Genomic DNA, 27815 nt, shown 5'->3' on the forward strand with positions numbered 1-27815 from the left:
GCGGGGACATGCAGCCCCGGGAGCCCGTGTGCAGCTGTGGACAGCAGGCAGGGCAGCATCGGGGCAGCGCCGCAGTGACCCGGCGCGCCCACCTCTGGCAAACACCCTGCAGGAAAGCGAGCCTGTGCGCCTGTGCTCACAGCAATGCTGTTCACAAGAGGCCAGAGAGCCGTGTCCATCTGGGGGACAAGCTAAGCCAACACGGCCCATCCCTACAGTGGAATCGGGCCTGGCCTTGAAGGAAGGAAACCCTGACAGATTGCAGGACAGACGGACCCAGAGGATGTCCTGCTGAGGGAAGTAGGCCAGCTGCAACAGGGCGGGCAGCGGAGGGGTGGGGCCAGGGGCGGGGCGGAGGTGGGCCGTGCATGGAAGGAGAACAGGTTCAGTCTGTGAAGGTGAAGGTTTCTGGAGGTGGTGGTGGTGCGACCACGTGGATGCACTGAATGCCACCGGACCGGCCGAAGCAGTAAACTTGACGTGTTTTACCAATTGAGGGTATTTAAAATGTTAAAAAGACAGTTGTTGAAAGCAAAAGTAATGTGTGTTGGGGATTTTGAATGTGATGGGAACAAGCTGTGAGCGCAGCACGGAGCCGGGACATGGAGGTGTGTGATCGGAGGACTGTGTGCATTGCCGGGTCTCAGAGGCAGGCTGGTGAGTCAGTTACAGACAGGTCCGAGCGCAGCCAGGCCACAGCTACGTCCTCCCTGCAGAGAGCACTTGTTCTGAATTCCTCATGGGATCCCGCGTCCTGGAACTGAAAAGTAACAGCAGCGGGAAAGCTGATGAAATAGGAATAAGCCATAAAAGAAAATGGGGTGTTAAAGAACAGTCATTAATCCACAGTGAGGCAGAGAAAGGAAAGACGGCATAAAGAAGCAGCGAGGCGTGCAGGAGAGCAGCACAGGGTGTTCAGGCTCAGCCACGACTAGACCTGCTGCTGGAGGTGGGCCAGGCACCCCCGAGGGGTGAAGACCCTCAGACAGCCCCCTCGTTGACAAGAAGTCCTGTTCAAGTATAGAGAGGCAAACTCAGAGTGAAAGGGTGGGCTGAGTGTCTGTTGAATGATGAGCCATCTTTGAGCAGACATTCCTGGGCTGGCATCTACTTCGGGGAAGGCCCTGACCCTATGCCACCCCAACACCCCAGCCTGGCCGGCCCCTCGCTGGGAGCTGGCCTGACCCGTGGGCAGTCCAGATGCTAAAGGCCTTCTGTTCCCGTCTCCCTGTCCCTCGGGGGGCCAGCCTAGTGAAGGACAGGGTGGGACGTGGGCGGGCATTACAGCCTCCCTTGCAGGCCAGGCTGCCCCGCTGGGCCTCACTGCCCCGGGGCCACGATTCACCAGGCCACCCTGCCAGGGAGGTGCCTCCACAGCCCCGCCTCCAGGAAGGTCTGGATGTTCTGGGGTCTTCGCCCCTGGCTCATCCCCTCTTGGCCCGACCCTCCCGGATGGGACAGAGATTAAGGTCACGCTTGTGTCCGTGCCCGTGACCTTGAAGCCTGTCCCAGGCCAAGGAATGTCCCTGGGGCCATCACCCCATCTCCCAAGGGGGTCCTGTGGGAAGGAACGGCTCAAGCCCCTCTCTCTGGCCAGCTGCCCCCACCACGCCCCAGCTTCAGCTTCAAAGGCACCCCCCGGGTTTCCACACAACATAGGCCACGTTGGGCTATCATTTGCTTGAAGTCTGGGGATCATCGGGTACTGCTCCCTTTTTTATGGTGTTAAAATGCACACCTCCCCAAGACCCTGCTTTCCCCTCTCTGGGGCACATACATATTTGCAGGAGTGGGACTGCCGCGTCCCGTGGTGGTTCCAGCTCTGTTCTGAGGAGCCTCGTACTGTGTTCCACGGGCTGTGCCACGGTGCGTTCCACCAGCACACAGGCTTCCAGTCTGAGGCATGTTTGTTTCTGAACTTGGTCCAGAGCATGCTTAGCAGGTAACATTCGGCGTAGTTTGGTTTCCAAGAGAGTTGCTGCATACTAGAGAGAGCCGAGAGTCCGTCAGAACGGGCCCAAGGGACCACCCAGAGAACTGGGTGGCTCCAGAGGCACCCCCAGGCCTGGACTGACCTCCAGCACCCCACACTGCTCAGGCACCCCGTCCAGCACAAGCGGGCAGCCGCCCCACTCCAAGGAATGCCTTGTCAGGGCCACCTGCCCCGGAGCCTGGAGAAGAGATGGCTCCTGCCCCGTCCCCCCGCGCAGGCGCCAGGCCTTGTGACTGTCCAGCCCCCACCTTCAGGGCAGAGCACTGGAGGGGAGAGCGAGGCCCCATCCCTCCCTGCTTGTGCCCCGGTGCTGCGCGGCAACTTCTCTCTGTACCCAGCAGGTGGCGCCCGAGGCTCGTCTTAGACACCCTGGCACCCCCGCCCAGCTGTCCCAGGCTCGCTGTGTGACCCCAGGCAGGCTGCCCTCTGGTCCTCTCAGGTCCCAGGGCCTGGTGGTGGCTGGACTGTCTGTCCTAGCCAGCAGTGGACCCTGCAGGGTCCCGGTCCGTCCTGGTGGTCAGGCCTGCTGCATGGACGGTGCTGCTGGGCAGACAGCTGTGCAGCCTGGATGGCCTGCTTGAGGTGTGGGGCTGGGGTGAAGCCATGGGCACAGGGGCAGCCAAGGCATTTCCTCCGAGTCCCTGGCAAATCCTGCCAGAGGCAGGTGAGGGACACCTTCCCTCTCAGGTCGTCCCCGGGCCTCCAGGCAGGCCACCTTGGGCGCGGGAAGGCCAAGTGCGCCCTGCCAGGGGGTTAGCCACATGCTCTTCCATCCGCCACCCAGCAAAACGAGCCACAGAGTTGAAAAGCAATTTTTATTGAAGAATTTGGAGGGAAAGTCTCATAATAGTAAAAATACTAAAGTTGAGTATAAAAAAACGCCTTGGTGCAGCGCAGCGTCTGGCCAGGAGGCGCACAGGGCGCAGCAACGGCCCCTGCAGAGGGCGCCGGGCAGGGCCGGGGCGACAGCGGGAGTGAAGCTTCTAGAAGGACAAGTGCTACCGGGGGGAGCCATCGGAGAGACGGTCCCAGTGGGAAAGGGGTGCAGGGAGGGCTTTCTCCTGAGATCAGAAACCCCAGTACGCACAGACAGCGATAGGTGGCACCCGGCCCCTCTATCTTGCCAGAGCCCCAGCCCGGCCTGATCGTGGGGGCCACCCTCCTGCAGCCTCCGCTCAGCCCCTCCCCAAGCGAGAGGGGCCTGGGCCAGCACCCCACAGCCAGACGGCTTCCAGGGCTGCGGGGTTGGGGGAAACAGGGACAGCCAGGGACAGCTGACCGGACGGATGGATGGAGGGGCCACGGGCAGGGCCCATGGGGACCCGCGTGCACGCGGCTGCAGAAGTCCTCGTTTTCCTACAGGAATCTAATCATTCCAAAGGCCGAGGCAGCGTCTGGAGAACTGGATGAATAAATTAAGAGAAACCGCAGGACGTCTTCCTCCCGAGCGGGCCGGCCAGGGGCACTCTGCCCCCAGTGCGGGCGGCCCTGCCCACGGCATGGGGTGCCTCCCCATCCGTGTTGGAGGATGGCGTGGTTCCACTCAAACGCATCCAGAAATAAAAAACATTAAATACAGATCCTCCGTGCGAGGCTTCCTCCCAGTCCTCGGAAGCGTCGTCCAGAGCACGTGGCTGCCCGTGGCGGTGTACTGAGCTCGGCCCAGCGGGCCCCTCAGGCCGTGCCGCTGGCCGAGTAGGAGAACTGGGGGAAGTGGGGCCTCCGTTCGCTGTCCACCCCCTCCATGCTGTCGTCTGTGGACAGGAGGGGCAGCTCAGCTCCCGGGCACCGGGGAAACCCAGGCAGGCCCCGAGGGCTCACCCCCAAGACTCCACAACAAGCCTCAGTGACCCCCGCCCCCACGATCCCGGGACCAGGGGACTGCGGCCCTGGTGCCCACCCTGCAGAGGGAAAGTGAAAAGTTAAATCGTTCAGTCGTGTCTGACTTAGCGACCCGATGGACTGCAGCCTACCAGGCTCCTCTGTCCATGGGATTTTCCAGGCAAGAGTACTGGAGTGGGGTGCCACTGCCTTCTCCCCTAACAGGAGAGGGGGCCACCCAGTAAAATGCTGAACAGAATTCTATTGTCTCAAGAGGAGGGGTCGGTGGGAAGGGCACCCTCACCTTGGTCAGGTGGCGTAATGGTGATCATCTGGGCCGTGAACTCCTCATCAAAATACCTGGTGTCCGTTTCAGATGTGACCTGAGGCTTGAAGGGCGGGCTGAGCTGCAGGAGGTAGGGGTGGGTTACAGCCTTGCTCCGTGCTCCCTGGCACACCTGGACCCAGACACAGCTCCCCACCCAGGAGACAAGCCTGTGGCCAGGCCTTCCCCTGCCTGGGTACCCTGGGGGACCTCGCCCTTCAGGGACCCACCTGCAGGGCTGCCCACCTCACTCTCGGCCCTGGGCATCAGTGGCCAGGCAGCGTCAGGCTGCAGAGGACCCACCATGACAGAGGATTCGAGGGCAACAGGCTCATGGGAGGAAGCAAAGACCCCCGTGTGCTCCACCCTGGACTGGGGTCAGGACTGCCTGGGAACTAGCAGCAACTAGCAGGCTGGGTCTTGCTTGGGTCAGGGTTGGCACCAGAGCCCTCAGAAGGCAGGGCCAGGAGGCAAGCAGGCCCTGGGGCAGGATGCTGGCTGGAGAGGGGCAGAGTCAGGGAGCCCCGTCTCGGGGACAGAGGTCCAGCTGGCTGTGTGCAGCCTGCAAAGAAGGGGTGTGCTGGCAACAGGGTGGAAGCAGGCTTGAGGAGAGACAGCTAGCAAGCCTAGGGACCAGCTCCCTGGGTCTGTGAGCCACGTTGCCAGCACGGGCCAGGGCCTGGAGCTCGTGGGTCCCACAGAGGGCAAAAAGCAGAGAACCACGTGTGCAGGAAGCATGCTGCCTCAACCCTCGAAAGCCTCCTCATGTGTGTGGGGGTGTGAGATGTGAGTCAGGTGTGAGCAGGTGCAGGTGAGCGGGTGTGCTGGCTGGGGCACGGCCCCACGCACCTTCTTCTCGTACACGTCCTGCCACACGATGCTGGCGAAGAATCGGTGCTGCATGATCTCCTTGGCGTCCTCAGAGCCCCCACCAAGCCTGGGGGGGAACGGTAGCCACGGTGACCGGTCGTGCCTGGCGGGCCGGGGCCCGGGCTCAGGCTGAGGCCGGCCGCCAGGCAGCAAAGAACAAGAGCAGCCCCTTCCGCGGCAAAGCCCCACAGGTGCGGGCACCAGGTGGGCAGCACCGTGAGCCGGGCAGGCTCTTCCTGGCCGGGTATGAGGGGCCGCCCTGCCTGGGCCAGCCCAGGCCAAGTACATCACACAGAGCCACCAGCAAAGCCTGCTGAGCAGTGCCTGGGGGTGTCGGGGGACAGGCAGCTGGAGGGCGGCTCGGGGCAGGGCTCACCGCTGCTTGGGGTCCTTCTTGAGCAGCCCCGAGAGCAGGGACTTGGCCTCCGGGCTGAGTGTGCGGGGGAAGCGGATCTCCTCCATGAGAATGAGCTCAAAGAGCTTCTCGTGGTCCTGGTTGTAGAAGGGCAGGCGGCCGCACATCATCTCGTACATGACCACGCCCAGCCCCCACCAGTCCACTGCCCGGCCGTAGTCGTTGTCCTCCAGCACCTGGGGGTGCAGGGCACGGGCTCAGAGAGCACAGGGGACATGAGGACCCGGGGGGGGCGGGGGAGGCGGTGCGCACCTCGGGGGCCAGGTACTCGGGGGTCCCGCAGAAAGTCTTCATGGTGGCGCCGTCCTTGATGCCCTCCTTGCACAGTCCGAAGTCGGTGATCTTGATGTGCCCGTCCTTGTCCAGCATGAGGTTCTCCAGCTGCAGGAGTTGGCCTCCAGCTCAGCCCGCCTCCCAGCCACCTGGCGCCCCGGTGCCCGGCGCCCCAGGCCCGCCTCCCCTCCCCCCTCCCCTCCCCCCTCCCCCCTCCCCCAGCCCTGCCCTGACTCCCCTCCGGGCTCCCGCCCCGCCCCGCTTCTCCTCCCCAAGTCCCGGCCCCACCCCCGCTCGCCTCCCCCCACCCCAGCCCCGCCCCCAGCTTCTTTCCCGGCCCCGCCCACCTTGAGGTCCCTGTACACCACGTTCTTCTCCGAGTGCAGGTAATCCAGGGCCGACACGATCTCGGCGCCGTAGAAGCGGGCCCGGTCCTCGGGAAACACCCGCTCCCGGGACAGGTGGAAGAAAAGCTGCGGGACGAGAAGCCTGAGCTGGGCCAGCCACCCGGGCCAGGGCCGCGGGGCAGAGACCCTAACCCGGCGCGGAGTGGGGAGGGTGGCCCCCCCGAACACCCGGGTCTCAGAGAGGGCCGCTCTGGGGTAGGGCCCTACCTCGCCCCCGTTAGCGTACTCCATGACGAAGCACAGGCGGTCATGTGTCTGGAAGGAGTACTTCAGGGCCTGCGAGGGAAGCAAAGCTGGAACCTGGCCCTGGGCTGGGCAGGGGTCTGCCCTGTGGAGTGGGGGACCCCCGCTGTCCCAAAGGCCACGCCCGAGGACCAGCAGCTGCAGGTCCAGTGACCACGTGGAGACGTGATCACTGCTCTCACGCTTCAAGCCACAGGCAGCCTCACTTCAAAAGAAAGGCTTCTGATGGGATGTCCCGCGGGCTCCCGAAGATACAGACAAGAGACCCTCCCCCACGCCCTGCTCCATCCCCCATTCCCAGGGAGAGCCAGAGGGAGGCAAGCATCCTCAGGGAGAGCAAGTCTGGATCTCTGCAGGACTTGAGGTGACAAAGCCTGGCCTTCTCCTCACAATCCTCTGGCCAGACAAAGGGGAAGGCGCAAAATGAAGCGGAAGAGGCAAAGCCACGCTCCTGCTAAGTCTGGGCGGACAAACACAGTGTCTGCTCTTAACGCCTCACGCTTCTCATGAGAATCTTAGGAACAAAAGCACCAGAAGCCTGACTGCTCCTCGGCTCTCTCCCAGCGTTAGACCAGGCGTCCCCTGGAGAGTAGACACCATGCTGAGCACAGTGGGCCTGGGGACAAGACTCCGGAGGCTGGCCTGGTCGCCTGACTGCTGACCTTCTGGAGCGTGGCCAGCCAGGCCTGGCGGCTACATCCAGCCAACGCCTTGCTGCTCCCGAGGGCTCAGAGGGCTCAGGGCTCAGGGGTTTTCCATACATCCCTCCTGGGCCGAGTTCCCCCAGGACAGGGAGTGCCGTGAGCCTCCCAGGGGAAGCAGAGGGGTGGGCGTGGGGAGTGCAGCCTCCCGGGGTCTCAGCAGGACAGAGGGAGGCCGGGAGCCCCTGCTCACTCTGTGTACCCCCACGCCCCGCACCTGGCACCGCCGTCCGCCCCTCCTGCAAGCCCGCCCACCATCGGCCAAGCTCTGAGCCTGCCGGGTTGGCAAGGAGGACAGGCTGGGGTCCCGGCGCTGCGCATCCACGCCTCCACCCCAGGGGCATGGGGGGCACTCACCGTCAGGAACGGGTGCCGGGAGTTCTGGAGAACGCGGTTCTCTGTGAGCGTGTGGGCCACCTCGTCCTGGAAGACAGGCCCTGCTGAGCCGCCTGCCTGGCCCCACCCGGCCCCCCGCCCCCAGCCCCAGCCCCAGCCCCAGCCCCTACCTTGGCCACGATGACCTCCTTCTTTAGGATCTTCATGGCGTAGTAGCGGCCTGTGGCCTTCTCCTTCACCAGGATCACCTTCCCGAAGGTGCCTTTGCCCAGCAGCTTCAGGTACTCAAACTCATTCATGGTCTGAGGGCAGCATGCAGGCGCCAGGATCAGGGGGCAGCACGGTGACTGCTGGCAGCCCAGCAGCAGAGGGGGGCTGGGGTCTCTGCGGGCAGCCTCGGGGCCAAGCACAGTGAGGCCAGGGCAGCAGGCAGGAGAGATGGTCCTTGCGGGTCCAGGGCTCAAGGGAGATTGCAGGGCTGTGTGCCCTGACTGGGAACGCTGGGGTTTGGGGGACGAGATAACAGTACCCAGGCCTTCCTGCACCCAGCGTTTCTCCCCTGCTTCCATGCAGGGGCTGGGAGGTGGGATGTGGGGGGGGCCGTGACTGCAGGGTCCCGGGCAGGGCTGGGACTTACCACGCGGTGCTTGGGCTTGGCCAGCGACACCTCCATCTCCTCGGCCCCCGAGTTCTCGCCGGGTGAGCCCGACCGGAAGTCCATCGTCTCCTCCTCCTGCCTCTTGAGCCCGTCGGCCACCGTCTGGATGGCGGTGGTCCACTCCTCCCTGCAGGACGCTCAGGTGAGACCCGCGGCTCTGCCCAGGGCCCAGGACCTCCCCGGCCGCGGCGCCTGCGCTCCCTACCGCTCCTCAGGCGTCTCCACGTGGAACGTGCGCTCGATGACCGTGGTCCACTGCAGGCAGCGGATGATGAAGGTGTTGGGCCGCGGCCGCTCCGTCTTCATCAGCTGGCATTCTAGGGGCAGGCAGCACCTTCTGCACAGCGTCCCAGCCCACCCACCGCAGGCCAGACCTCTCCAAGCCTCAGTCTCCCGCCCTGTAAAAGGGGGCCAGAGTGCCCCTTCCAGCTGGGACCCTGCTGAGAGCTAGGCAGTGCCCCTGAGGGGGTGTCTGCGACTGGGCGAATCCATCTCCATGGTCTATTCTTTGGTCTCTGAGATCTCCAGTTGCCCAGGACACGGTCCTCAACCAGTAGGAGGGTGGGGGGTCTGGGGGGCCTGAGGAGGGGCTGGCAGGGAGGAGGCCTCTGGGAGAGCAGCTCCCTAGCTTCCCGAGCAGGAATGTCCCACCCCCCAGCCACACGAGGACCAGCGGGCTCCCTGTCTCAGCGCAGGGCCAGACCTGGGACGGAGGCTGATAATGACTCACCCTCTGGAGAGGCCGCCTGTCCGCTCCAGAGGCCACCTGGGCTGACCCTCCCCACACTGCTGCCCGTGACCCCGGGTGCACGCAGGAGCAGAGACAGGCTGGCAGGCCTGGGAACGCACGCACGTCTGGAGCATGCGTGCCCCAAACATGCACACCTGCAGCAAAGGAGCTGTGGGTGTGTCGGGGCCTGGAGCAGGGCTGGGTTCCAGCTCGGCCTGTGTGAGGCAGGAGGGGCCTGGGGCCAGCGCAGGGGCCTCCGACATTCCAGCATCTAGGCCCTGGCAACCGCGAGGGGCCCCGCCAGGCTCAGCCGAGCGCAAAACAAGGAACGGTCTGCCAGGCTAGGGACCAGGGCAGGGGGCTCCCGGGCGGGGTTGGGGGGCGCGGTGCTGGAGGCCCGCGTCTACCCGGGGCAGGGGAGGGAAGAAAATCTGTGTGGCAGCCTTCTGGGTCTGCACACCCCTCCTCCAACTCACTCCGCCCATCGAGACCACCAGGAGTCCCCAGGACCCAGGCGGTCAACCCCCATCCAGGGCCTGACTTCTTGCCCCCACCCCGGGAATCCCTCCCCAGTGAACAGCCCCTGCTCCAGAGGCCCCTGCGGAGCCGCCGGCCCCCCTCTCGGCTCTGCTCCGGAGCTCCTGCTCCTGCACGCCTGTGTCCTGCCTCAAGCCCCGCCTCACCTGCTGCCGGAGGCCCCCTGGGTGGTGCCCGCCTCCCGTGTATCCCGACGGCCCCCACACTCCCGTGCTGGGTTTGGGCAACACTCCTGAGGGACGTCCTCCCCCACGAGGTGGCAGCTGCCCAGCTGAGCATCCTTCCCAGGCCCAAAGCCCCCATCCTGGCCCAGGGGGGACCCGTGGGGAGCCCAGACATGCGGCCACGGGGCTGCCGGGAGGGGGATCTGCCTCCGTGGCCCGCCCGCCTCTGTTCTACCTGCTGCTTTGCTGACACCTGAGGAGCCTGGGAGGAGGGCTCAGGGCTCACGGGAGCCAGGCCCTGGTAAAGCACCCCAGGGGGCCCCCAGCCAGGGCCCCGTCAGGGCCAGGTCCTCTGCTCCCCACGTTGGAAGCCCTGGGGTAGGGTGTGCCGGCTGGGCCTCCTCGCAGCACGGACAGCCAGGGAGCAGGCAGGCCCCACCCGGGATCTGCAGGCACAGAGGCTGGGGGATGGGCCGTGTGCTACCCCCCCGACCCTGCACCACAACCCCGATTCGATGCAGGGTTGGGAGCTGGCAGGCCCCGGGCTCCCAGGGCTCGCGGCAGGGAGGGTGGGGGGCTTACGAGGAGCCGGGGTGGGACTGGGCCTGTGTTCTGTGACCCAGCAGCAGGTGGGCGGGCCCCGGGGCCTGCCAGTCAACAAGCCATCACTCACCCACCCCCAGGCCCACGTCCTGGGCCAGCCCTGGGCACGGCACCCGGGCTGGAGGCCCTGCCAGGCCGCCCGTCCTCACGCCTGGGTCCCCCCCCGCCTCGGGTAGAGTCGCACCTGCCGTCCCCCTACAGGTGCATGAGGCCATGGCAGCACTTGCTTTAGAAAAAACGCGCCCATCCGTTGAGCCTCCTGAGACACCCCGGGCTGCACTGCGGCACCCACCCAGCCTGCGCCCTGCCGAGGTGGGCACACGCGCCCCCACAGGGCCGGGGCCTCTGAGAACCTGTGCTGGGAAGACAGAGGTCCCCAAAGCCGGGCGCTCCGGACTGCCTCGGGCCCAGGCCTTGGGGAGAAGCCCTGGGGGCCCGTCAGCGCCTCCGGGGGGAGCACTCCACCCCCAATAGCCCTGGGCCTCGGCTCAGAGACCCGCGCAGCCAAAACCAGCGACTAACAGTCCCCGAGGGCTGCCGGCCCGACGCAGAGGCCGCGGGGCCCACGAGGGACTGCAGATGTGCAGGGACCCCCGCCCCTGGCTGCCACGCACTTACGGGCCACGGAGAAGTTGTTGAGGGGCGACTCACGCTGCTCCAGGTCCTGCGGCCGCTCCTTGTAGCCGATGAACGTGCCATCGTTCTTCAGGAGGAAGTAACGCGGCCGCCACGTCTTGATGTACTCACCTGCGGACGCGGCGGGCGTGAGGCTGGGCCACTGCGCCGCGCACCGGGCCCACACACCCTCATCCCCAGGTCGAGGGTCAGGCCAGGCCAGGCACGGACCCCGATCCCAGGGTGGAGGGCAGGTGGGCGTGAGGCTGGGCCGCTGGGCGGCGCGCCGGGCCCACACACCCTCATCCCCAGGTCGAGGGACAGGCCAGGTCAGGCGCAGACCCCGATTCCCCTGGGGTGGAGGCTGGGCGGGCAGGCGGGGCTTGCTGTGGGATAGCACCCACCTCTGATGGACAGCCCACCCCAGGCTGTGTTGGAAAGGGGGTCAGGTGGGCGCCTGGACCTGATGGAGGTTGGCCCAGTCCTAAGGGCCCTCCAGGAACCTGGCGTCCAGCGCCGAGCAGCCAGCACCACACTCGAGAGTGAGACGCCCGGGCTCGCCTGGCAGACGCGAGCCCACCCTCAGCAGGTCCCCAGGGTGGGCACTCGGAGCAGAAGCCCCTGCCCACACGATGACCCTCCTGCCGTCCGGGGGAGCCCAGCACGCTATTGTGAAGCCAGGCCTGGAAGGCCCTGCGTCCCACCCATAGGTCGCCCAGGTCCCCGGGAAAGTTGCCCCCCAAGTTCTGCAGCATCAGCCGTACACGCGCCAGAGACCAGAGCAGATGTCCTCCGTGACGTCCCAGCGACTGCCATTTTTCATACTGACACCCAGGAAAAACGTTTCATTTCCATTTTGCCGAGCAAGGAGTTTGAACGACAGAAGAAAACTTACTAATTAGACACCCGCTTCCGCAGAGGGCCACCGGGCAGTGGAGGGGAGGGGGCCAGGCTTTCCTGGACACGGCCACCTGCAGGCCAAGCGGGGACCAGACCCCCTCCCCTCGCCCGCTCCTCCGCCCCAGCCCACTCCCATCCAGGGCCTCTGGGGGATGCGAGGGGCGTCCAGGAACTCCCTGCTATCCGCCAGGGATCGCAGGCAGGGGTCTCCACCAGGCCCAGACACTACTGACCCACCCGGGAGGGCCCAGGAGGCAGCCAGTGACCTGCCCCGACTCCGGCAGCATTTAGCAGGGTCCCCACCCAGTCCTGAGACCCAAACCCCAGGGGAGGTGGCCAGCACGGTGCTTCCTGTCCCAGGACTGGGGGCCCCTCGCCAGCCTGTACCAGCGCTGGGGGAGGAGGGCGGGGGTGGGGGGCAGAGCTGGCTGGGGGCCGCCCGCCCGCCACTCGCCCCACCCGCCTGCGCGCCAGTCTGGAGCTGTCGGCCCCTGATGGAGAGCCTCCCGTCCCGCCAGCTGCCGCTCCCCGGGACGCTAAGTGCGCTGGGAGAGCGATGCACGCCGCATCCAAGCAGCCCCCAGATCCATCTTCATTCACCAAATGCTGCCGCCCCCACAGCGCCCAGCGTGGGCCCCCAGCGCCGTGCCCCACGCGGGCCGCCAGCAATACCCCCCCATGCCCCAGCCCAGGCCTCAGACCCCACCCACTCTCCCCCAACGAGCCCACTGCCAGAGCCACGCGGGGTCTGGGACCCGACCCGGGCAGGTGGGGGTGGCAGGGAGCACGGGCCGAAAGAAGCCGAGGGGCAGGCACTCAATATGGACAGACCCGTGAGGAGGGGTCCCGGGCCGGCCGCAGGCCTGCTGGGCTCCCCGCCAGCCCGCACCCAGGGCACTAGGGGGGCCAGGCAGCCCACAGTGGACACGACGGCCGGAGGAGGTGGCCTCTTGCCGCACCCGCCTCGGGCCCCCGGCAGCCGGCACACAGACCCCCGGAGGAGGAGCAGGAACCCTGCTGCAGTGGGGGGACGGCAGGAGGAGGCCAGGGCTGAGGCTCGGAGACACACAGACCCCGTTCTTCAGTCTCTGGGACACTCCCGCCTGCAGACGTCCAGCCAGGCGGTCACTCGGGGGCCGCCAGCTGCGACCTGGGCTGTGGCCTGCATGTGAATGAGCTTGGCACAGGCAGGGCGTGGGGAGGGCCGCCGGCCCAGGGCCTGGCCACACCATGCTGTCCACCTGGCCGTAACATTGGGGGCCGACGACGGGGGAACGGCAGGACAGACACCCCCAGCCCGTGCTGGGGACAGACAGGGAAGCCCAAGGCGGGGACCCCTCCTCTCCTGCCCCCCAGGTTCCCCTCAGCATCCCCAAGTACGGTCTGCCAGCAGTGCCCTCCCACCGCGCCAGCTCATCCCCAGGAAGCGGCTACAGGACTCCCAGGGAAGGGTCGGCGGGGGGTTCCTCTCCAGCATCTCTGGCCTCCCACAGCCGGGCCAGGGACCAGCTAGGAGACAGGACGAACGCAGGCTGACGGCCAGCCCCCACATCCCCCAGCACATCTCCCAGTGTGAGTCCCAGCACGGGTCCCAGCGCATTGTGGGTCAGGGCACCCGGGCAGGAGACCCAGAGGCTGAGACCCGAGCTGTGGGCCCCGGGGAAGCAGCACGCAGGCTCCCAGAACCCGGGCCTGCCACGGGCACACCCTCCCCCGCCGGGGGTCTGGCCCCTCCGAGCCCCACCCCGAGCCCCCTGCACGGGCCCCTGAGCCGGTCCAGAGTCCCCAGCTCTCGGGGAAACTGCTGGATGAACGTACTGCCACAGCAGTGGTGGGTGGCAGGCAGCGGCTGGCAGGGGGCCAGGCAGCACTACGCTGCTTCTCCAGAGCAGAGCAAGCCCCAGCAGGCCCAGGGAGCGGGCGCCAGCTGACGGCGCTTCCTGTGCGGCGCCCCCACCCCACAGCCATCGGCCACTGACAGCCACCGCGCGCCCCAGCCAGCCAGGCCCACAGCCGGCCATGTCCCCACGTCCGCAGGCCCCATCCCACCAGCAGGACACCCAGCCACGGACGGTCAGCACACGCTGAGAGCCGGTGCCAGGGAGGGGGCACAGCCCACCCCAGCGGAGCCCGGGTCTGCGCGCAAACCACACCGCCGGCTCCTTGCTCCTGGGGACGCAGCATTCACAAGGTCCTCCTGGGGGCACAACGGGCAGTTCGGAGGAGCGGAGAGGATGGGCGTCCAGTCCTGGCCCAGCGGAGGTGATGGGGGGGAGGGGTGCGCCCCCACACGGGCCCTGAGCCGTCCCCGGCGGCCCGCAGGCACAGAAGGGGGAGCATCATGACTAGCCGCTCCCTGGGGAATCCGAGGCCCGAGGCAGGGGCTCTCGAGGTCCCAGAGAGGCGGCTGGGGGCCAGAGTCAAGGTCCTGCTGCCAGGCCGGGCCCGCTTCTGGACAGACTGGGAAGCCGTGCGGTCTCTGGTTCTGACATCGAGTGGGCAGGGCCCAAGGCGCACAGACTGCAGAGGAATGCAGGGAGGCAGGGTGGCAGACAGGGGTGCAGTCGGGGGGCATGCTGGGCCCCCCTACCGAGGCAGAGCAGAAGGCCCCAGGGGCTGCCCTCCCGCTTCCCGCTGCCCCAGGGCAGCACCGGGCCTCCAGGCCTCTTGCCACCCACGAGCCACCACTGCCCTGCCTGCACGCCCACCCAGCCTGGACGTCCACCGGCCTGGCCACCCTCTCTGAAAACCCCGCCTCCGCCTTGGGCACCAGACATCTCCCACTGTACCGGCTAGAGAAAACAGCCGCCCTGACCCCGGCCTGCGCGCATCCGGCCGGCACTGGGCCCCAGGGAACCCCCTCCCCGCGCCCTCGCCTCGGAGCTGCCCCCCTGGCTCTGTCCCGACCCCGGCCTGCACGCATCCGGCTGGCACTGGGCCCCAGGGAGCCCCCCCACCCCGCCCTCACCTTGGAGCTGCCCCCCTGGCTCCATCCCGGGGCCTCTGCCTGGGACATGGGGCCTCCTGCCCAACCCACGGCCCCGCCTCTCATCTCCCTGTCCTCCAGTGGCTGGATGACCCTCACCCGCATCACCGCTCACTCAGAAACCTCGCCCGCCAAACGGCCGCAGCCCCATTGCCCAGGGGCCACCATGGACCCGAAGAGTTCTCCCTACGGCCACCCGCCAGGCCTCATCCGCCGCCCTGGGCCTGCGTGGGCGCCCAGCCTCGCTGCTGCAGGGGCGTCTGGGGGCCTGCGCTTTCGGGATGGGAGGTGGAGGGGCAGCCCACAGGCCTCTCAGTCCACAGCTTCCTCCCTCAGCTGCTGGCCTCTGGGTCACAGGCCCTGGCCCTTGGGCAGGGCTGCCCAAAGTCACATGCACGCACGTGCTGGGTTTCCGCAACGTTCCCCCAGGGACATACCTCTCACCCCGCGCCAAGAGCCCAGGATGGACCCAACCAAACCCAGGAAGGCGCCAGGCTCCACGGGGCAGGGCAGAGGAGATGCGCACGGGGAGGCGAGTGAGCAGATGGGCGGCGCCGGCTCCCGGGGGGCAGCGGGGCCTGCCCTGTGCCCACAGCCCCCACCCGCCGGCCCAGATGCTCAGAGCGGGCATCTAAGTGAGGCTGGCCTCCCCACGGCCAAGAGGCTCTGAGCACCGACGTCCCCCCAGGAGAGAACACCACCCGCACAGCAGAGGAGTCAGCGACCTCGGGACTGTTGGGGCCCCCCACCACCCAGCTGCCCGCCGCCGACTGCTCCCCAGTGTGGAGACCGTCGCAGCGGCCCCTCTCCCGCGGGCCCCCGTGACCGGCCAGCGCCTGGCCCTGCCTCCTCACACTCCCAGCCACACCCACCCTGGCCCTGTCCCCTCCAAGCTCCTCAGAGCCCCCCACTCAGGTTCGCCACGCACCCTGCACCCCAGCCTGGGGCAGAGCAGCACATCCTTGCGGCCACAGGGCTCCTCTGAGGTCACCCCGGTGTGGGGCCCCCGACCCTGTGGATCCCGCTGAGGCCTCGGCGCAGGCAGGCCCAGCCAGGCCCAGAGGGCAAAGCCCAGGGTTCAGGGGGATCGGTCCTGGGCGCACACCCAGTGCCCCCAGCCCCCAGCCCCAGGGTTGGCAGGAGCAACGGCACATGTAACCAGCCCCCCCATCGATTCCAACATTCCTGAGACAGGAGTCTTATTTCTGACGGTTAGGGAGCCGCGTGACACAGGCGAGAAAGCAGGGAGGGTGTGCTGCGTGGGGCACACGCGGGCCCGAGTCGGGGCCCTCTCCCAAGCGGCCACAGGGGTCCAGGTCTGGGCCAGGGACCCCCCCGGGGGGCGCACGGGCAGACACCAAGGGCACCCACCCCGTGGGAGCAGTCACGCGAGGCCCCCGGGGCAGCTGCGGGCCACGAGCCTGGCCGGGGGGGGACGCCCACACCCCCACCACACTTCTAGGAACTGGCCTGACGTGACCCGGCCCAGGCTGCCCCCGAGGACCGCGCCGGGCGGGACGCGCTCCCCGACCCTGTAGGGGCGCTCGCTGTGCTCCCAGGGGCCAGGGCCCTCCCCGCCTGCCAGCGTGGGGCCAGGAAGCAGACAGGGGCAGCGTCTGAGTCTGGGGACCCGGGGCGGGGGCGGGGATGACCCCTCACCCCCAGCGCAAGGACGCCGGAGCTTCCTCTTTTGTTGTTTGTTTTGAAGGGAAAATTCAGCCTGCTCACAAAACAGGAAGCTCGGCCCCACACCGGCCTGCGGGCCTCAGCCTCAGCCACACGCCACGGCCCCAGGTCGCCACCGCCCGCAGGCTGGAGGCGCCCCTCCAGGCACGGCCCGCCCCCACGCGCCGGCCCCCACCCTTGGGGTTGGCTGTCGCTCAGAGCGGCCCAAGGGGACCGCCAGGACCAAAGCCACGGCCCCCGAGACCTGACGCGGAGGGAAGCTGGCACGCCTTGCCGGGCCGGACACCGGAGCCCGGGACCCAGCTCAGCTGGCTTTCCGGGCCGGGGCACACAGCACAGGGAGCGGCCCCCGCCCCGGGGGTCCCACGAGCCCCGTGTTCTGGCCAGCAGAACCTCGGCCTCCTCGAGAGGAGCAGGGCTTCACCCCCACGGTCCCGCCCTGTGAGAAGCTCAGGCCTGCGGTGGGGGGGAGGCTGTCAGCGCGCGGGACCACCATCCCCCGGGCCTAGAGCCAGCAGAGGGGGTAGGTGAAGCCCAGGGCGGCGGCCAGAAGCAGGAACCGGCCAGGACTGAGGTGGGGGCGGGGGAGGCGCCAGCACGGCCCAGAAGCCCACTCCCCACCAGGAGGGCTGGGAGCAGCTCAGTGAGCTGGCAAGAGCCCGGACCAGGGAAAGGTCCAGGCCAGCCACCGGCTAGGGTCGGGATAGAGGCAGGCCTGAGGCGCCCCCAGGACCAGACCCTGCCCCCCGCCCCGAGCCCGAGGAACGCAGGGCCCCGCCAGGCGGGCCTCACTGGGGGAGTGGGGGCCAGACCCAGGAAGGCTCCTGGGCAGGGAACCCCGTGCCCCCAGGCCGGCTCTCCGCCCGCCTCTCAGCCCCGCGGCATGGGGGCTCCTGCTGGACTGCAGGCCAAGTCCAGACAGCCCTGCCTCCTGGAGGAGGGCTGGTTTTTCGAACTGTCCACCTTCAGAAATCAGACAGCACACATCCAAGACAAGACCTCTTGAAGCTGCCTTTGTGAGCCGCACTGAGCCCGCCGTCCCCAGCACCTGCGGTGGAGCTGAGGGGCGACTGCCCGCCCCTCCGGGTGTCCACCCACGGCTGGGGTGTCTGCCCGCCACTCGCGGCATCCTGCTTTACTCAGGGAGGCCGCCCGCTTCTGGGACATCCACATCCACTTGTACTCGGGACGTGCAGCTGTCTCGCAGGAGCTCTGCCCCCGGTCCCTGCAGCCCCACTTGGTCCAACCCTCGTCCTTCCAAGCCTCTAGCAGCTTGTCCCCGGCTGCTCCCGGGACGCCTGGGGACGCGGAGGCCCGGAGGCCGCGCCTGGGTGCCATGGGGCGGTGACGGATGCTGGCCGCCAGGCGGGCTCTCCTCTGCCCGCTCGGCTGCTCTGGGCCAGAGCACGCGTGTCAGTGATGCAGCCCCTGAAGGGCGGGGGAAGGAGCCGGGCCCGGAGGTCTGTCCTACACAGATCCTGGGTGCCGCCCTTCAGCTCTCAGGCCGGGCCCGGGGGTCTGTCCTACACAGATCCTGGGTGCCGCCCTTCAGCTCTCAGGCCCACACCTGCTCGGCTCCTGAAGTGTCTTTGCCCTTTGCCCACCGGCCCACAGCAGCCCCCTGACCTCCATAACAAGAGGCACCGTGGGGGCACTTGGGGGTCCGTGAGGAGCTGGAGGAGAGTCAGAGCCCCCCCCACTCAGAATCAGACCCCTGGCGGTGGGGGTGGGGAGGGGAAGGTGGAGCCCCCTGCCCACTCCCGGCCCGGGTCCCCACTCCACCCAGAGCCACCCCACGGGGGGCCTTGGCGTCCTCCTCCGGCCGGTCCTGAGAGGTGGGGGCAGGGCAGGTGGGGAGCACACAGGAGCAGCTCACACCGCCCCCTCCCGCCCACTCCAAGGGGCTGGACGCGTACAGCCACCGGACCCCCAGGACGGAAACACAAGTTCCCCCTGCAGCCCAAGAAACGGCACGCCACAGCCCTCCAGCCCCGAATCAGGGTCACCCTGAATCCCCCGACCCTGGCTGTGATCTCTGCCCCTTTTACCCTTTCACCCCAAAGCGCAGCACACAGAAAGAGCCCACACTTGAAGGGAGAACAAATTTGTGGAAGACGCACGGATGTAGCGAACAAGACGGTAGTGACACCGGGTCCCCCAGGGGCACGGGGGGGGGCCGTGGGCGTGGACCCGGGTCGCCCCCTGGGCGAGGCACGGCCCCTCCTGGGCCACACTGCACACAGCCCGGTGAGCACGTGAGCCAGAGACAGGGCGGACGCAGGACCTCTGTCCGGCCTGAGGCTGGCTGCACTCCGCCCAGGTGCTGGGGGCCACCCCTCCAGGCCCGCCCTCCACTGCGCCAACCGTTCAGACGGGCACACAAAGGCCTGAGGACACAACACGCTTGCCCATGGAGACGGGCACAGCGACGGGGCGCTGCCTGGACGCCCCCTGCCCCTCCAGAAGGCACACACCCTGAGTGGCCCTCTAAGACGCACCCAGGCATCAGAGGGGCGCTTCTACCCGAACTGGGCTGGCCAGTGGACACCCCAGGAGCTGGGCTAGGGGCCCCGGCAGCCCTGAAACCCTGGGCATCTCCCAGGTCAGTCCCTGGTCAGTCAGTCGACGAACGCTTGCCAAGGATCAGAGGCCCTGGACCCCAGGGTGTGTCTGTGCTTCCACCAGGTGCAGAGAAGACGACAGGGACCCGGGCTCAGGCCTGACCCCGAGGAGGGCGACGAGGTGAGGAGACAGGGCGGGACCTGGCGGGGGTGGGGGGGTGGGGACCAGGAAAGGGTCAACGCTGGGGGAGGGGACCCAGAAGGCTGGCCGCAGCAGGAAGCCCTGGGGGGGCCGGCCACGGACCACAGGCCCCTGCAGCAGCCCCACCTCCGTCCAGAGGCCGAGCACTGTGCCCCCGACCGCTGCCGGAGCGAGCTCTGAAAGCTCACGCTGACCGCATCCGTGACTCCTGATTCGCCCAGGGTCTCATCTCCGTCTCTCCTGTGCTTCCCAACCTGCTCCGCAGGGCAGCTCCTGTGCATCCCGCAACACGCACTTCCACTGCAGCTCCCCGGCTGCCCGCCTGTGCCTGAGGTCCCCCTCCCAGTGGCCTGTGGGATCCTGAGTTGGAGAGGGGACATGGTCCCCGGAGGGCATGCGTGAGGAGTGGGGGCTAGTGGCTAGCTAGTGTAGGGCGGCCAGAGCTCTGGGAGGGAGCTGGTCTCCAGGAAGGGGAAGTTGGGGGAGCAGGTGGTGACTAACCAGCCCCCGGCCTGGAGCAGGAGAGCACGCCCTGCCTGAATGCCTCGGACACCTCGACCTCCGGCCTGTCCTGCTCCCGGGGCCTGTCCAGCCTCTACGGGACAGGAGGCAGCAGGGCCACAAGGCAAGGGGCCCGGGCCCAAGCTTCCATCCCACCGGCTCCCTGAGAGCCCCTCCCTAGGCACATGGGCGAGCAAGAGGCAGGCTGGGCACGGGCCAGGGCCTGGCAGCACCAGCGTGAGCCTGCCGCACGCCGGGCCCCGGGCAGTGCAGAGCCCCCTCCTGCCCACAGCCCAGCTGAGACTGGCCCCGGGCCAGGCCTACCAGCCCTGCCCTGCCCTCAGGAGCCCTCGGGCAGTGCCCTGGGCCGCCAGCGTGCCAGGCCTTGGACGGGCCCCAGTCCTCGCTGCCTTCCAGGAAAACGGGTAGTTCTCCCCGCCCACAGCCTCGGCCAGGCGGCAGCTCCACGGGCTGCATGCTGGCCTGGGGTGCACGTTCCCACCCAGGAGACCCTGCGGGGCCTGTGTCCCCCAGGCCGCAGGGACGTCAGGCCCCGGACGCACCGCTGGGCTGCTCCCAGAGTCCAGGGAGGCCCTGCTGGTCCAGCAGCCACAGCCCACCCCCAGCCCCTGAGGAGCCATGGGCCCAACTCGGGGCCCTCACGGGCCGGCCCGCGGGCACTGACCTCGCTTGTGCAGCCAGCCCTCCTTCACGATGGCCACGTCGTTCATGCTGCTGTGGCTCCCGCGGGCCAACACGGCCCAGACCTCACTCTCGTGCCTCTCAGAGGGGTCCGCCCCACGCCCAGCGGGCCGCCGACAGCCTCTGGAAGAAGCAAAGGGAAGCGTGAGGCTGTGCTGGGCCTGGGGAACACTCCTCAGAGCCTCAGGGGAGCCCAAGAGGCCCTTGGTGCCTGGGGCCTTGGGCCAGGCACGCCTTCCCACATGACCTGTCCCCCTTAGCCTTCAGAGCTGCCGCCGCCCCCCACACGGCCTTCCCACCCTGGCTCCAGATCCCAAGTCACTCACATGGCTCCCGGGGCCAGGCCTGCCCTCCCCCCAGGCTGTAAGCCCCCCTGCCACCACCCCTCCCTGACCCTGAAGCCCTCAGAGCTCACTGTCCCCCTCTCTGACCATTCCCATCTCCCCTGACCTTTGTACAAATGACCCCTGTCCCCAAAAGGCTCCCCATGGTATACCCCAGCCTCCCTAACCTGCCAACCCAGCAGAGGCCCTCTCTTCCAGGCAGTCCCCCTGACTGCTTCGGCCCACACCTCCTGGCCTCCCCAGTCCCCTGGCGAGGGCACCCAGGTCGCCCTGTCCATGGTGCTCCTGCCCCAAGGCGGGCGTTCCCGAGAAGGACCCAGGCCTCCTCCTCTCCGTCCCAGTGTGGGTTAGAGGAATTCCAGCGTGGAGAAGGCAGGGCCAGTGCAGGCGGCTGCTGCAGACAAGCCGGAGCCCTCCAGGGTGACATGAAACCCCTCACACACCCACCCCAGAGAAACCCCAGGCCCCTCCTAAACCTCAGCCCCCGCCGGCCTGAATCCAGTTCATTCATTCGGCCAACATGGACCAGGCATCTCTGGTTTTGCCAGGCTCAGCACTGGGCACTGGGGACAAAGAGAGGTTCAGACGAGTCCTGTCTGTGAGAAGCACCCAGTCCAGGGTGGTTATAGACCCATAATTACAGCATTCAGGAGGCAACAAATCAGGAATGGGGGGACTGTACAAACACAGAGGCCCGGCACCCGCCCTTCGGAGGCCCACCAGCAGCCTCCTCGTGAGCAGACACTTTGGCCATTGATCCTGTGTGGCCCACCCCTCTGCTCCCCTGTTGGACGAACTCCTAGGCACCCCTCAAAACCCAGCGCCCACATCACTGGTTCTGAGCATCCTGGGAAACAGCATCCTCCCCACAAGCAGTCCTCTCCCCTTCTAGTCGGGCACCCAGGAGGGTAGGCCTGGAAAGACCTCTCTGGGCCCTCAAGCTGGGCAGACACCCCTAAGTATCTCCAACATGGGATATACGTACATATACACTCGTCCTATACACACTTCCTATATGCATCTCCCACAGCCCACCTTACTGGGCTCCTGGAGAAAGCCGCTGTGCACTGTCCATCTTGGGCTAAACCTAGAAGGGTAGGAGGACCCACTCTCTGGTTTGCGTCTGATATAAAGGAAGCCGCTCTTTGACCCCCCTCAGCAGGCCCACGGGCAGGCGTGGCAAGTGAGACTGGAGAAGGGACCACCAGGGCCGGACTCAGCCAGCCTGGCGCACACAGGGGGCTCTAGTGGCACGCGAGTGGGCGTGGCCTGGAGGCAGAGGGCTGGACTCAAAGACCTGTGCACAGGGGGGGCCCCCACCCCCACGGGCCGAGCGGGTCTGCTGCTGACAGGGCCAAACAGCTGTCGAGAGCCCCGCGTGTAAAAATATATCTGCACACACACACAGGACGGCGTGCCTGTCCACAGAAAGGTGCACGCGGAGCCGGAGCCTGGGCTGCCTCCCACAGGGCGGGCGGCTCGAGGGGACCTCTGCTTCCCCGGCTTCGGTCCTGCAAGCGCCTTCACCACGAAGGTGAAGTACTGCTATGGCTGTTCAAGTCACGACCTTCCAAAAATAATACTCTCTGCTCCGAAAGGCCCCTCCCTTGGCCTCCAAAACACCCGCTTATGAACTAGACGTTCAGCTGCGGGGCAGGGAGCAAGCCCCACCAATGCACCCCACTCTTCACGTGAACCAGAGGCCCGGGGCACCTAGGAGTGGCCTGAGCAAGGTGGCAGGGGGCCAGGGGTGAACGTCCGGGGGCTTCTCTGGCCACAGAACACAAGCCCACAACCCCAGCTCTGTCCACCCCAATCCCACCCACCAAGTTCACCAGCTGCCCCGGGACCCCCCCGGCCTGTGGCAGGAGCCCCAGCCTCTGGGATGGGTGGGCAGCACTCGCGAACCCACCCAGCTCCGGAACCGTCTCAGGGCCCAGGAAGGCTGTAGTCCTTTGTGGGAGGGCCTGGGCACCCAGCCACCACGGACAACTTTTTGTCCATGGGAAAATGAAGTCCTTTCCAAGGGCCCACCCACAAACTTGAACGAGAGCCGGGTCAAGTCTTTTCCCCGGGCCCCCGAGCACCCAGTGTGCGCCGGGATCCCGCTGGCCGGAGCCCGGGGAGCCCTCTGCCGCCACGGACCCCCGGCCCCGGCCCCCGGCGCGGGCCGCACCCCTCCGCCCCGGCCCGGGCCTCGCCCGCCGGGGCCGCTTCCCCAAGGTCATGCGGGAGGCCGGGGCCGGAGGCCCGCCGCCCCGCCGCCCGCTCGGCCCGCGCCCTCCCCGCCCAGGCCGCGCTCGGCCACTTCCTGCTCCCGCGCCTCCATTCTGGCCGCGCGCGGCCCGCGCCCCGGCCCGGCGGCCGCGAACAAAGCGGCCCGGCCGCGGGGAGGAAATCCGGGCCCCGGCGGCGGGCGGCGGGCGGGCGGGGACTCACCGGGCGCCGCGTCCGGCGAGAGCGCGGGCCTAGCCGGGCCGCGGCCTCCGGCGCCCGCTGCTCCGCATCCCCGCGGGCCGGCCGGCCGGGGCCGGGCTGGAGGCCGCGGCGGGCGCTGCTCGGGCGGGCCTCGCGCGCCGCCGGGCCCGGAGCTCGTGCGCGGCCGCCGGCTCGCTCCTCGGGATGCGCTGGCTGCGCGGCTGCGCTGGGCCGGCCGCCCGCCCGCCGCGCTCGGCCCCGCCGGCCCGCCCTCTCCCCGCCCCGCGCCCGCCCCGCCCGGCCGCCCGCCCACATCCGCCTCCGCCGCCCGGGGCGCCCCCTCCGCGGGGAGCGGGAGCGCGCGGCGAGAGGCCCTGGGGCCGGGCCGGCCGCCGGCGGAGCCCGGCCGCTCCCGCCCCTCCCCGGGGCCTGTCTCCGGGCCGCGGCCTCCCTGGCCTCGGTTTCCCCGTCTTGTCCGGCCAGCCCGCACTTCTCGGACCAGTCCGGCCCCGACCCTGTTAACAGGGCCTGCGTGGGCTGAGCCGCCTGCTTCTGACTCCCTCCGGCGGGAGCAGGGCTGGAGTGTGGGTTAGTCTGACTTTTAGAATATGCCCCAAGCTGGGGAGCTGTTGACTCCAGGGGCCACGGTGGGCCTAACAGACCCAGTCCAAGGCCCTTTGCCTAGCGCAGGCCCCTTGCGGGTGGGGTGCCGTGCAGGAGGCTGGCTGGAAGGTGGGCAGTCATCTGTCCGTAGGCTGAGGGCTTGCTTGGGTCTGGCCCTGGGCTGGGCCCTCATTCCTGGTGGGGGTCTTCCAGAAGCTCCCCTCCCCAGAAGGAACACACACACATCTGGCAACTACAAAAGCAAACAGGGACCTCACGTGGGGACCAAGGCCCAGAGGAGGGGCGCCATTCAGCACGCCTGGCCTGGAGGGAGCCCCCGAGTCGGTACAGACCCCCAGAGGGGGTGCAGGAGGACAGGCTCCAGGAAAGGGCCGTGACAGCTGGAGGCAGCCCGGGGTCCTCCCTGATGTCCCCGGGGGTCCCGGGCACTCATGGGGCGCCAGGGGCCAGCGAAGGGGCCAGCATGGCGCTGCAGACAAGCCGCCACCCGACCCCTCCCTGGGCCCGCTGAGCACAACCTTTTCCAACAGCTGCCCCTCCCCCCACCCCCCAGGCCTCCAAGTTGACGGCAATCCCTTCGCGAAGGGAAGACTTGGGCTACCTTCCTGGCGTTGGTGTGTATTTGGGGGAGGAGGACATTTTTGTTCTTCCTCCAGAGTCAGAGTTTTAGCCTGGTTGGGAGGGGTGGGGTATAGACACTTCATTTGGGTCAGAGGTAGAAGCAGCTGAGCACCCAGGGCAGCGTCCGCAGCTGTCCCTTCCTCTTGGGTCTGAAAGAGAAGGACCAGGGACACTTGCTCCTTCGGGAGAGGACGCAAACCTCTGAGCCTCTGCCCTCGACACCCCCACCCTTCCACCCCAGCGAGCTGCCCCAGCGCTGAATGTCCACCCCCAGGCCCCTGTCTGCAGGGGCCAGCGGGGAGGCCTGACCGGTCTGGGCTGCTGGGGCGCCTGACAAGCACTCACCCCCCCAAACCCTCCCCTTGGGCCCTCTCTGGGACCATCCCCCCCACCCCCACCCACCATTCTCCCAGGAGGGCTTTCCTCTGCACCCGCCCCCCCATCCTGGGCTGGCAATGCCAAGGAGAAGGCAGGGAAGCCCTGGTGGCCTCGAGGCGGGCACTGGGGGCCCGGGAGGGCGCCCTCTCCTGGGTCCTCTGGTGACTCGCAGCCGCCCTCGCCATCAGAAGACAGACAGTGTCTTGGCCAGGAGTGTCTCTGTGGTGGTCAAGCCTCCTCGGCCTGGCCTGTGTCCACGCGGTGAGCCCCACAGCCATGCCCTGCAGCATAGCTGGGAGCCGGCCCTACGGCTGGAGCCTCTGCGGGCAGGCCCAGCGCCCTCCTCTGGCCTCCGGAGGGTAAGCAGAGCCCCTCTCCTCTAGAACACCTCCTGCCCACTGCCCCCCAAGCCGAATGTTGCTGCCCTGGCTGAGGCTGGGGCCGCTCAGGAGCCCCCGAGGCAGATGTTGGCCACAAAAACTGCTGCACCGGCCTCCGGGGAGGGTGGCCACCTGCCCCTCCTAGAGCTCAGGGTCCTGATGCCCTGTCACCTCTGCAGCTGCCGGCCCTCGGGCAGGACTCGGGGGCCCGAGGCCTGAGCTGCCTGGTTTCCGCAGCAGCTGCAGGGCGGGGCCTCAAGGCAGCTCCCGGGCCAGATGGCCGCCTGGCTGGCCGTGTCCAGCGACGTTCGGCCCCCACCGTTGCGACAGCCTCCTGCCATCCCTGTGCCTCAGGCCTCGCCAGCCACAGCGGGGATACACAGGCTGGGCCTGCTGGCTGCCGGTGCCCTCTCAGGTGGCCTGGTGTGGCCCCTCCCGGGCCCGAAGGAGGATGTGACTCCAGGAAGACTGGAGACCTTCGGACCAGGAAAACGCAGGGGCCTCTCCCCCTGTCCCCTCCCCTGAGTGATGTCCCTCCTCCCTTAGCCACTCCTACCCAGCACACCCCCAGCCTCTCGCTGGCCGCATCGCCTGCTGCTACGTGGACCCCCTCCGTGCCCTACGACCTCCGTCTGGGCCCCAAGGAGCCCTTTGTCCCACCAGCCAGGCAGGGCAGGCCAGGACACTCTGCCCACCCCAGGGCCTTCTCCCTCGGCCTGGCTGGGGAGCTGTGTGCCTGGGCTGGGCAGGTGGGCACGTCAGAGCACTCAGGATCAGGATGGGGCACCTGTGGGCATTGGACAGACACCTCCACCCTGCTTTCACTCAAGAGACACGACTACACCCCCTGCCTTGTGCCAGGCCAAGTCTCAGCAGCAAGGATCCGGTGGAGAGCGCGGGGTGGCAGGGTCACGTGACACGGGAGCTCCTTGGAGAAGGCGAAGGCCCCAAGAGGAGATCGTGGGACTGGGGACACCTGAGTGGGAGTGATCAAGAAGGCCCACTCCCAGGGGGTGCTGCTGGAGCAGAGACAGGACTGGGGAGGAGCCAGGAAGGGCTCTTGGGGAGACTTGTGTGGAACCTGAGGACTCACGAAAGGCCCCAGGGTCTTGCCGTGTGCTGGGCCCTCCAGTTAATCTCCCCCGTTTGCAGATGAGAATATTAAGGTCTGGAGAGGTTAAGGGTCATGCCCAAGGTTGGAAGGGGGTAGAGGCAGGGCTCTGAGCAAGACTCCGAGAGGCAGTCCCCTCTGGGTTCACTCTGACCTGACTTGAAATCAGCTGCCCAAGCTGGGGTGGGGGCGGGGCGTGGAAGTGAAGGAAGGGGCTGACCTCCTCAGGAAGGGGTCCCCAGAGTGCCTGGGCCTTGGGAGCCAGGGCAGTCTTGCTGGCTCTGAGCACAGTGCAAGTCCAGGGTACCAAGCCAAAGACCGCTGAATTTAGGAAATAAAAATGCAAGCTGCCTGGTGAAATCTGAATTTCAGATAAACAAGTAATAGATTTTAGTATAAGAATGTGTCTTTCCTTCCCTCGGACTTTAAGTCCTAACTGTGGTGGGCCCCAGGGCCTCTGGTCACTCTTCAGGCCCCCAGCCCACCAGAGTTTAAATAGGACCCCTGGAGCCCCACCCCTACCCTCATCTCACAGCCAGGAACCCCCCCGCCCAGGGGTCCTGGCCTCCCAAGAGCGTGGCTGGGGGGCTCCCCACCGCGTCTTGCTGCCTCTTTGCCCTTGTGTACCTGGCTGGCGGGGGTCCTGCCTTTGTAATCCAGCACCCCCGACACCACCCCTGCTTCTAGTCAAGGCCTCCTTTCTACTGCGCTGAACCCCACCCCTGCCCACCCTCTATCTCCCGGGGTTCTGGGCTGTGCAGGTGAGAATGCAGGAGACGCTGCCGGACTTGGATCCTGGTTCAACAACTGACTGCCTGCTGTGTGGCCCTGGCGCCTTCGGAACCAAAACCAGTGTGATAATCCGAGTGCCTCACTAAACCAACAGGGCTGCTGGGATAGCTGAGCAGCGGTCCACAGCGCCTCCATCCTGCTCTGTAAAGGCAGCTGGGAAAAGACTGCCAGCCAACAGTCACCCCCGCCCCGGGGGTCCCAGTCTCTCCAAGCTCATTGCTCTGTTTTTCTCAGGCTCCTTCCTTAACCCAGGACCTAGGTGTCCCTCACACCTTCACGTGGCCTTGCGCCTGAAAGGCCAGCTCAACCCCTTCAAGGCGTCGCCTCTCCCTGAGCACTCCCCGCTCCCCCCTCCCAGCCCCCGGCCGGGCTCTGGGCTTTGGGTGCAGTTCCCTCTCTCTCCATCACCGCGATAGTCCCCTCACCCCATCACGCCTTCTGGGACCGACACGGTCCCCAAGGCTCAGAGCTCCGTGCACCTGGCTCCCATCAGAGGCTGCGCTGGGTCTGCTGAGAGGATGAGAGTGCCCAGTTTTGGAATACCAAGGCTGAGAACCCGCCCAAGCGTCTGGAAAAGGGGCCCAGCTAAATTAAATTCAATACGAGGCTTTCAACGAAAGGGGGTGTCATCTTCTGAATATATACGACTCCCCCCGCCCCCTCCTCCATCCCAGGGCGGGCACCCCCCGAGGTGGCGGCGCGTCCCGGCTGCGCCTTCGGGAGACTGGCGCTGGCGCCGGCTGGAAGAGGAGCTGGTCCTCGGAAGGGGTCTCTTAACAGACGGGCGCAGTTGGGACCCCATGGGGGGGACCCCGAGGATGAAGCGGCAAGTATCGCGAGAGAGCCCCCTCCCCCGCCGCGTCCCGCGTCCCCTCCCACCCCAGCGCCCCAGATGGCGGCGCGCGGGGCCCGGCCGGG

At 67.5% G+C, this 27815-nt stretch overlaps 1 protein-coding gene across 4 annotated transcripts; it reads right to left on the reverse strand.

Moving 5' to 3' along the window:
* Nucleotides 1–470: 470 nt before the first annotated feature.
* AKT1 (AKT serine/threonine kinase 1) lies at nt 471–23109 on the reverse strand. Of its 4 annotated transcripts, XR_003507311.1 has the most exons (15): nt 23013–23109; nt 20213–20352; nt 10695–10823; nt 8248–8440; nt 8022–8169; nt 7555–7686; nt 7406–7471; nt 6312–6380; nt 6045–6170; nt 5677–5805; nt 5386–5600; nt 4989–5076; nt 4119–4221; nt 1778–1985; nt 471–760 (listed from the first exon to the last, which is right to left on the reverse strand). XR_003507311.1 is itself a non-coding variant. In XM_027520688.1 (14 exons), the coding sequence occupies exons 2-14, from the start codon at nt 20256–20258 to the stop codon at nt 1936–1938; spliced, it is 1494 nt and encodes a 497-aa protein (XP_027376489.1). In that variant the 5' UTR covers nt 20259–20352; nt 23013–23109; the 3' UTR covers nt 1688–1935. The 4 variants fall into 4 exon arrangements, 3 of the variants coding, with proteins under 3 accessions (XP_027376489.1, XP_027376488.1, XP_027376490.1); XM_027520688.1 differs by lacking the exon at nt 471–760 and having other exon boundaries at nt 1688–1985; XM_027520687.1 differs by lacking the exons at nt 471–760; nt 1778–1985 and adding an exon at nt 2792–3747 and having other exon boundaries at nt 23013–23108.
* Nucleotides 23110–27815: the final 4706 nt, after the last annotated feature.

Source organism: Bos indicus x Bos taurus, chromosome 21, assembly GCF_003369695.1.
Source record: "Bos indicus x Bos taurus breed Angus x Brahman F1 hybrid chromosome 21, Bos_hybrid_MaternalHap_v2.0, whole genome shotgun sequence".
NCBI classification, from domain to species: Eukaryota; Metazoa; Chordata; class Mammalia; order Artiodactyla; family Bovidae; genus Bos; species Bos indicus x Bos taurus.

Excerpts from the sequence above, each read along its gene's own strand:
- AKT1 (XM_027520687.1), bottom strand. The coding sequence starts at position 20,258 with ATGAACGACGTGGCCATCGTGAAGGAGGGCTGGCTGCACAAGCGAG. Across the intron at positions 10,824-20,212 it reads GGGCTGGCTGCACAAGCGAG|GTGAGTACATCAAGACGTGG; the intron begins GTCAGTGCCCGC and ends CCGCGTCCGCAG. Across the intron at positions 6,381-7,405 it reads CCCGGCACCCGTTCCTGACG|GCCCTGAAGTACTCCTTCCA; the intron begins GTGAGTGCCCCC and ends CTTCCCTCGCAG.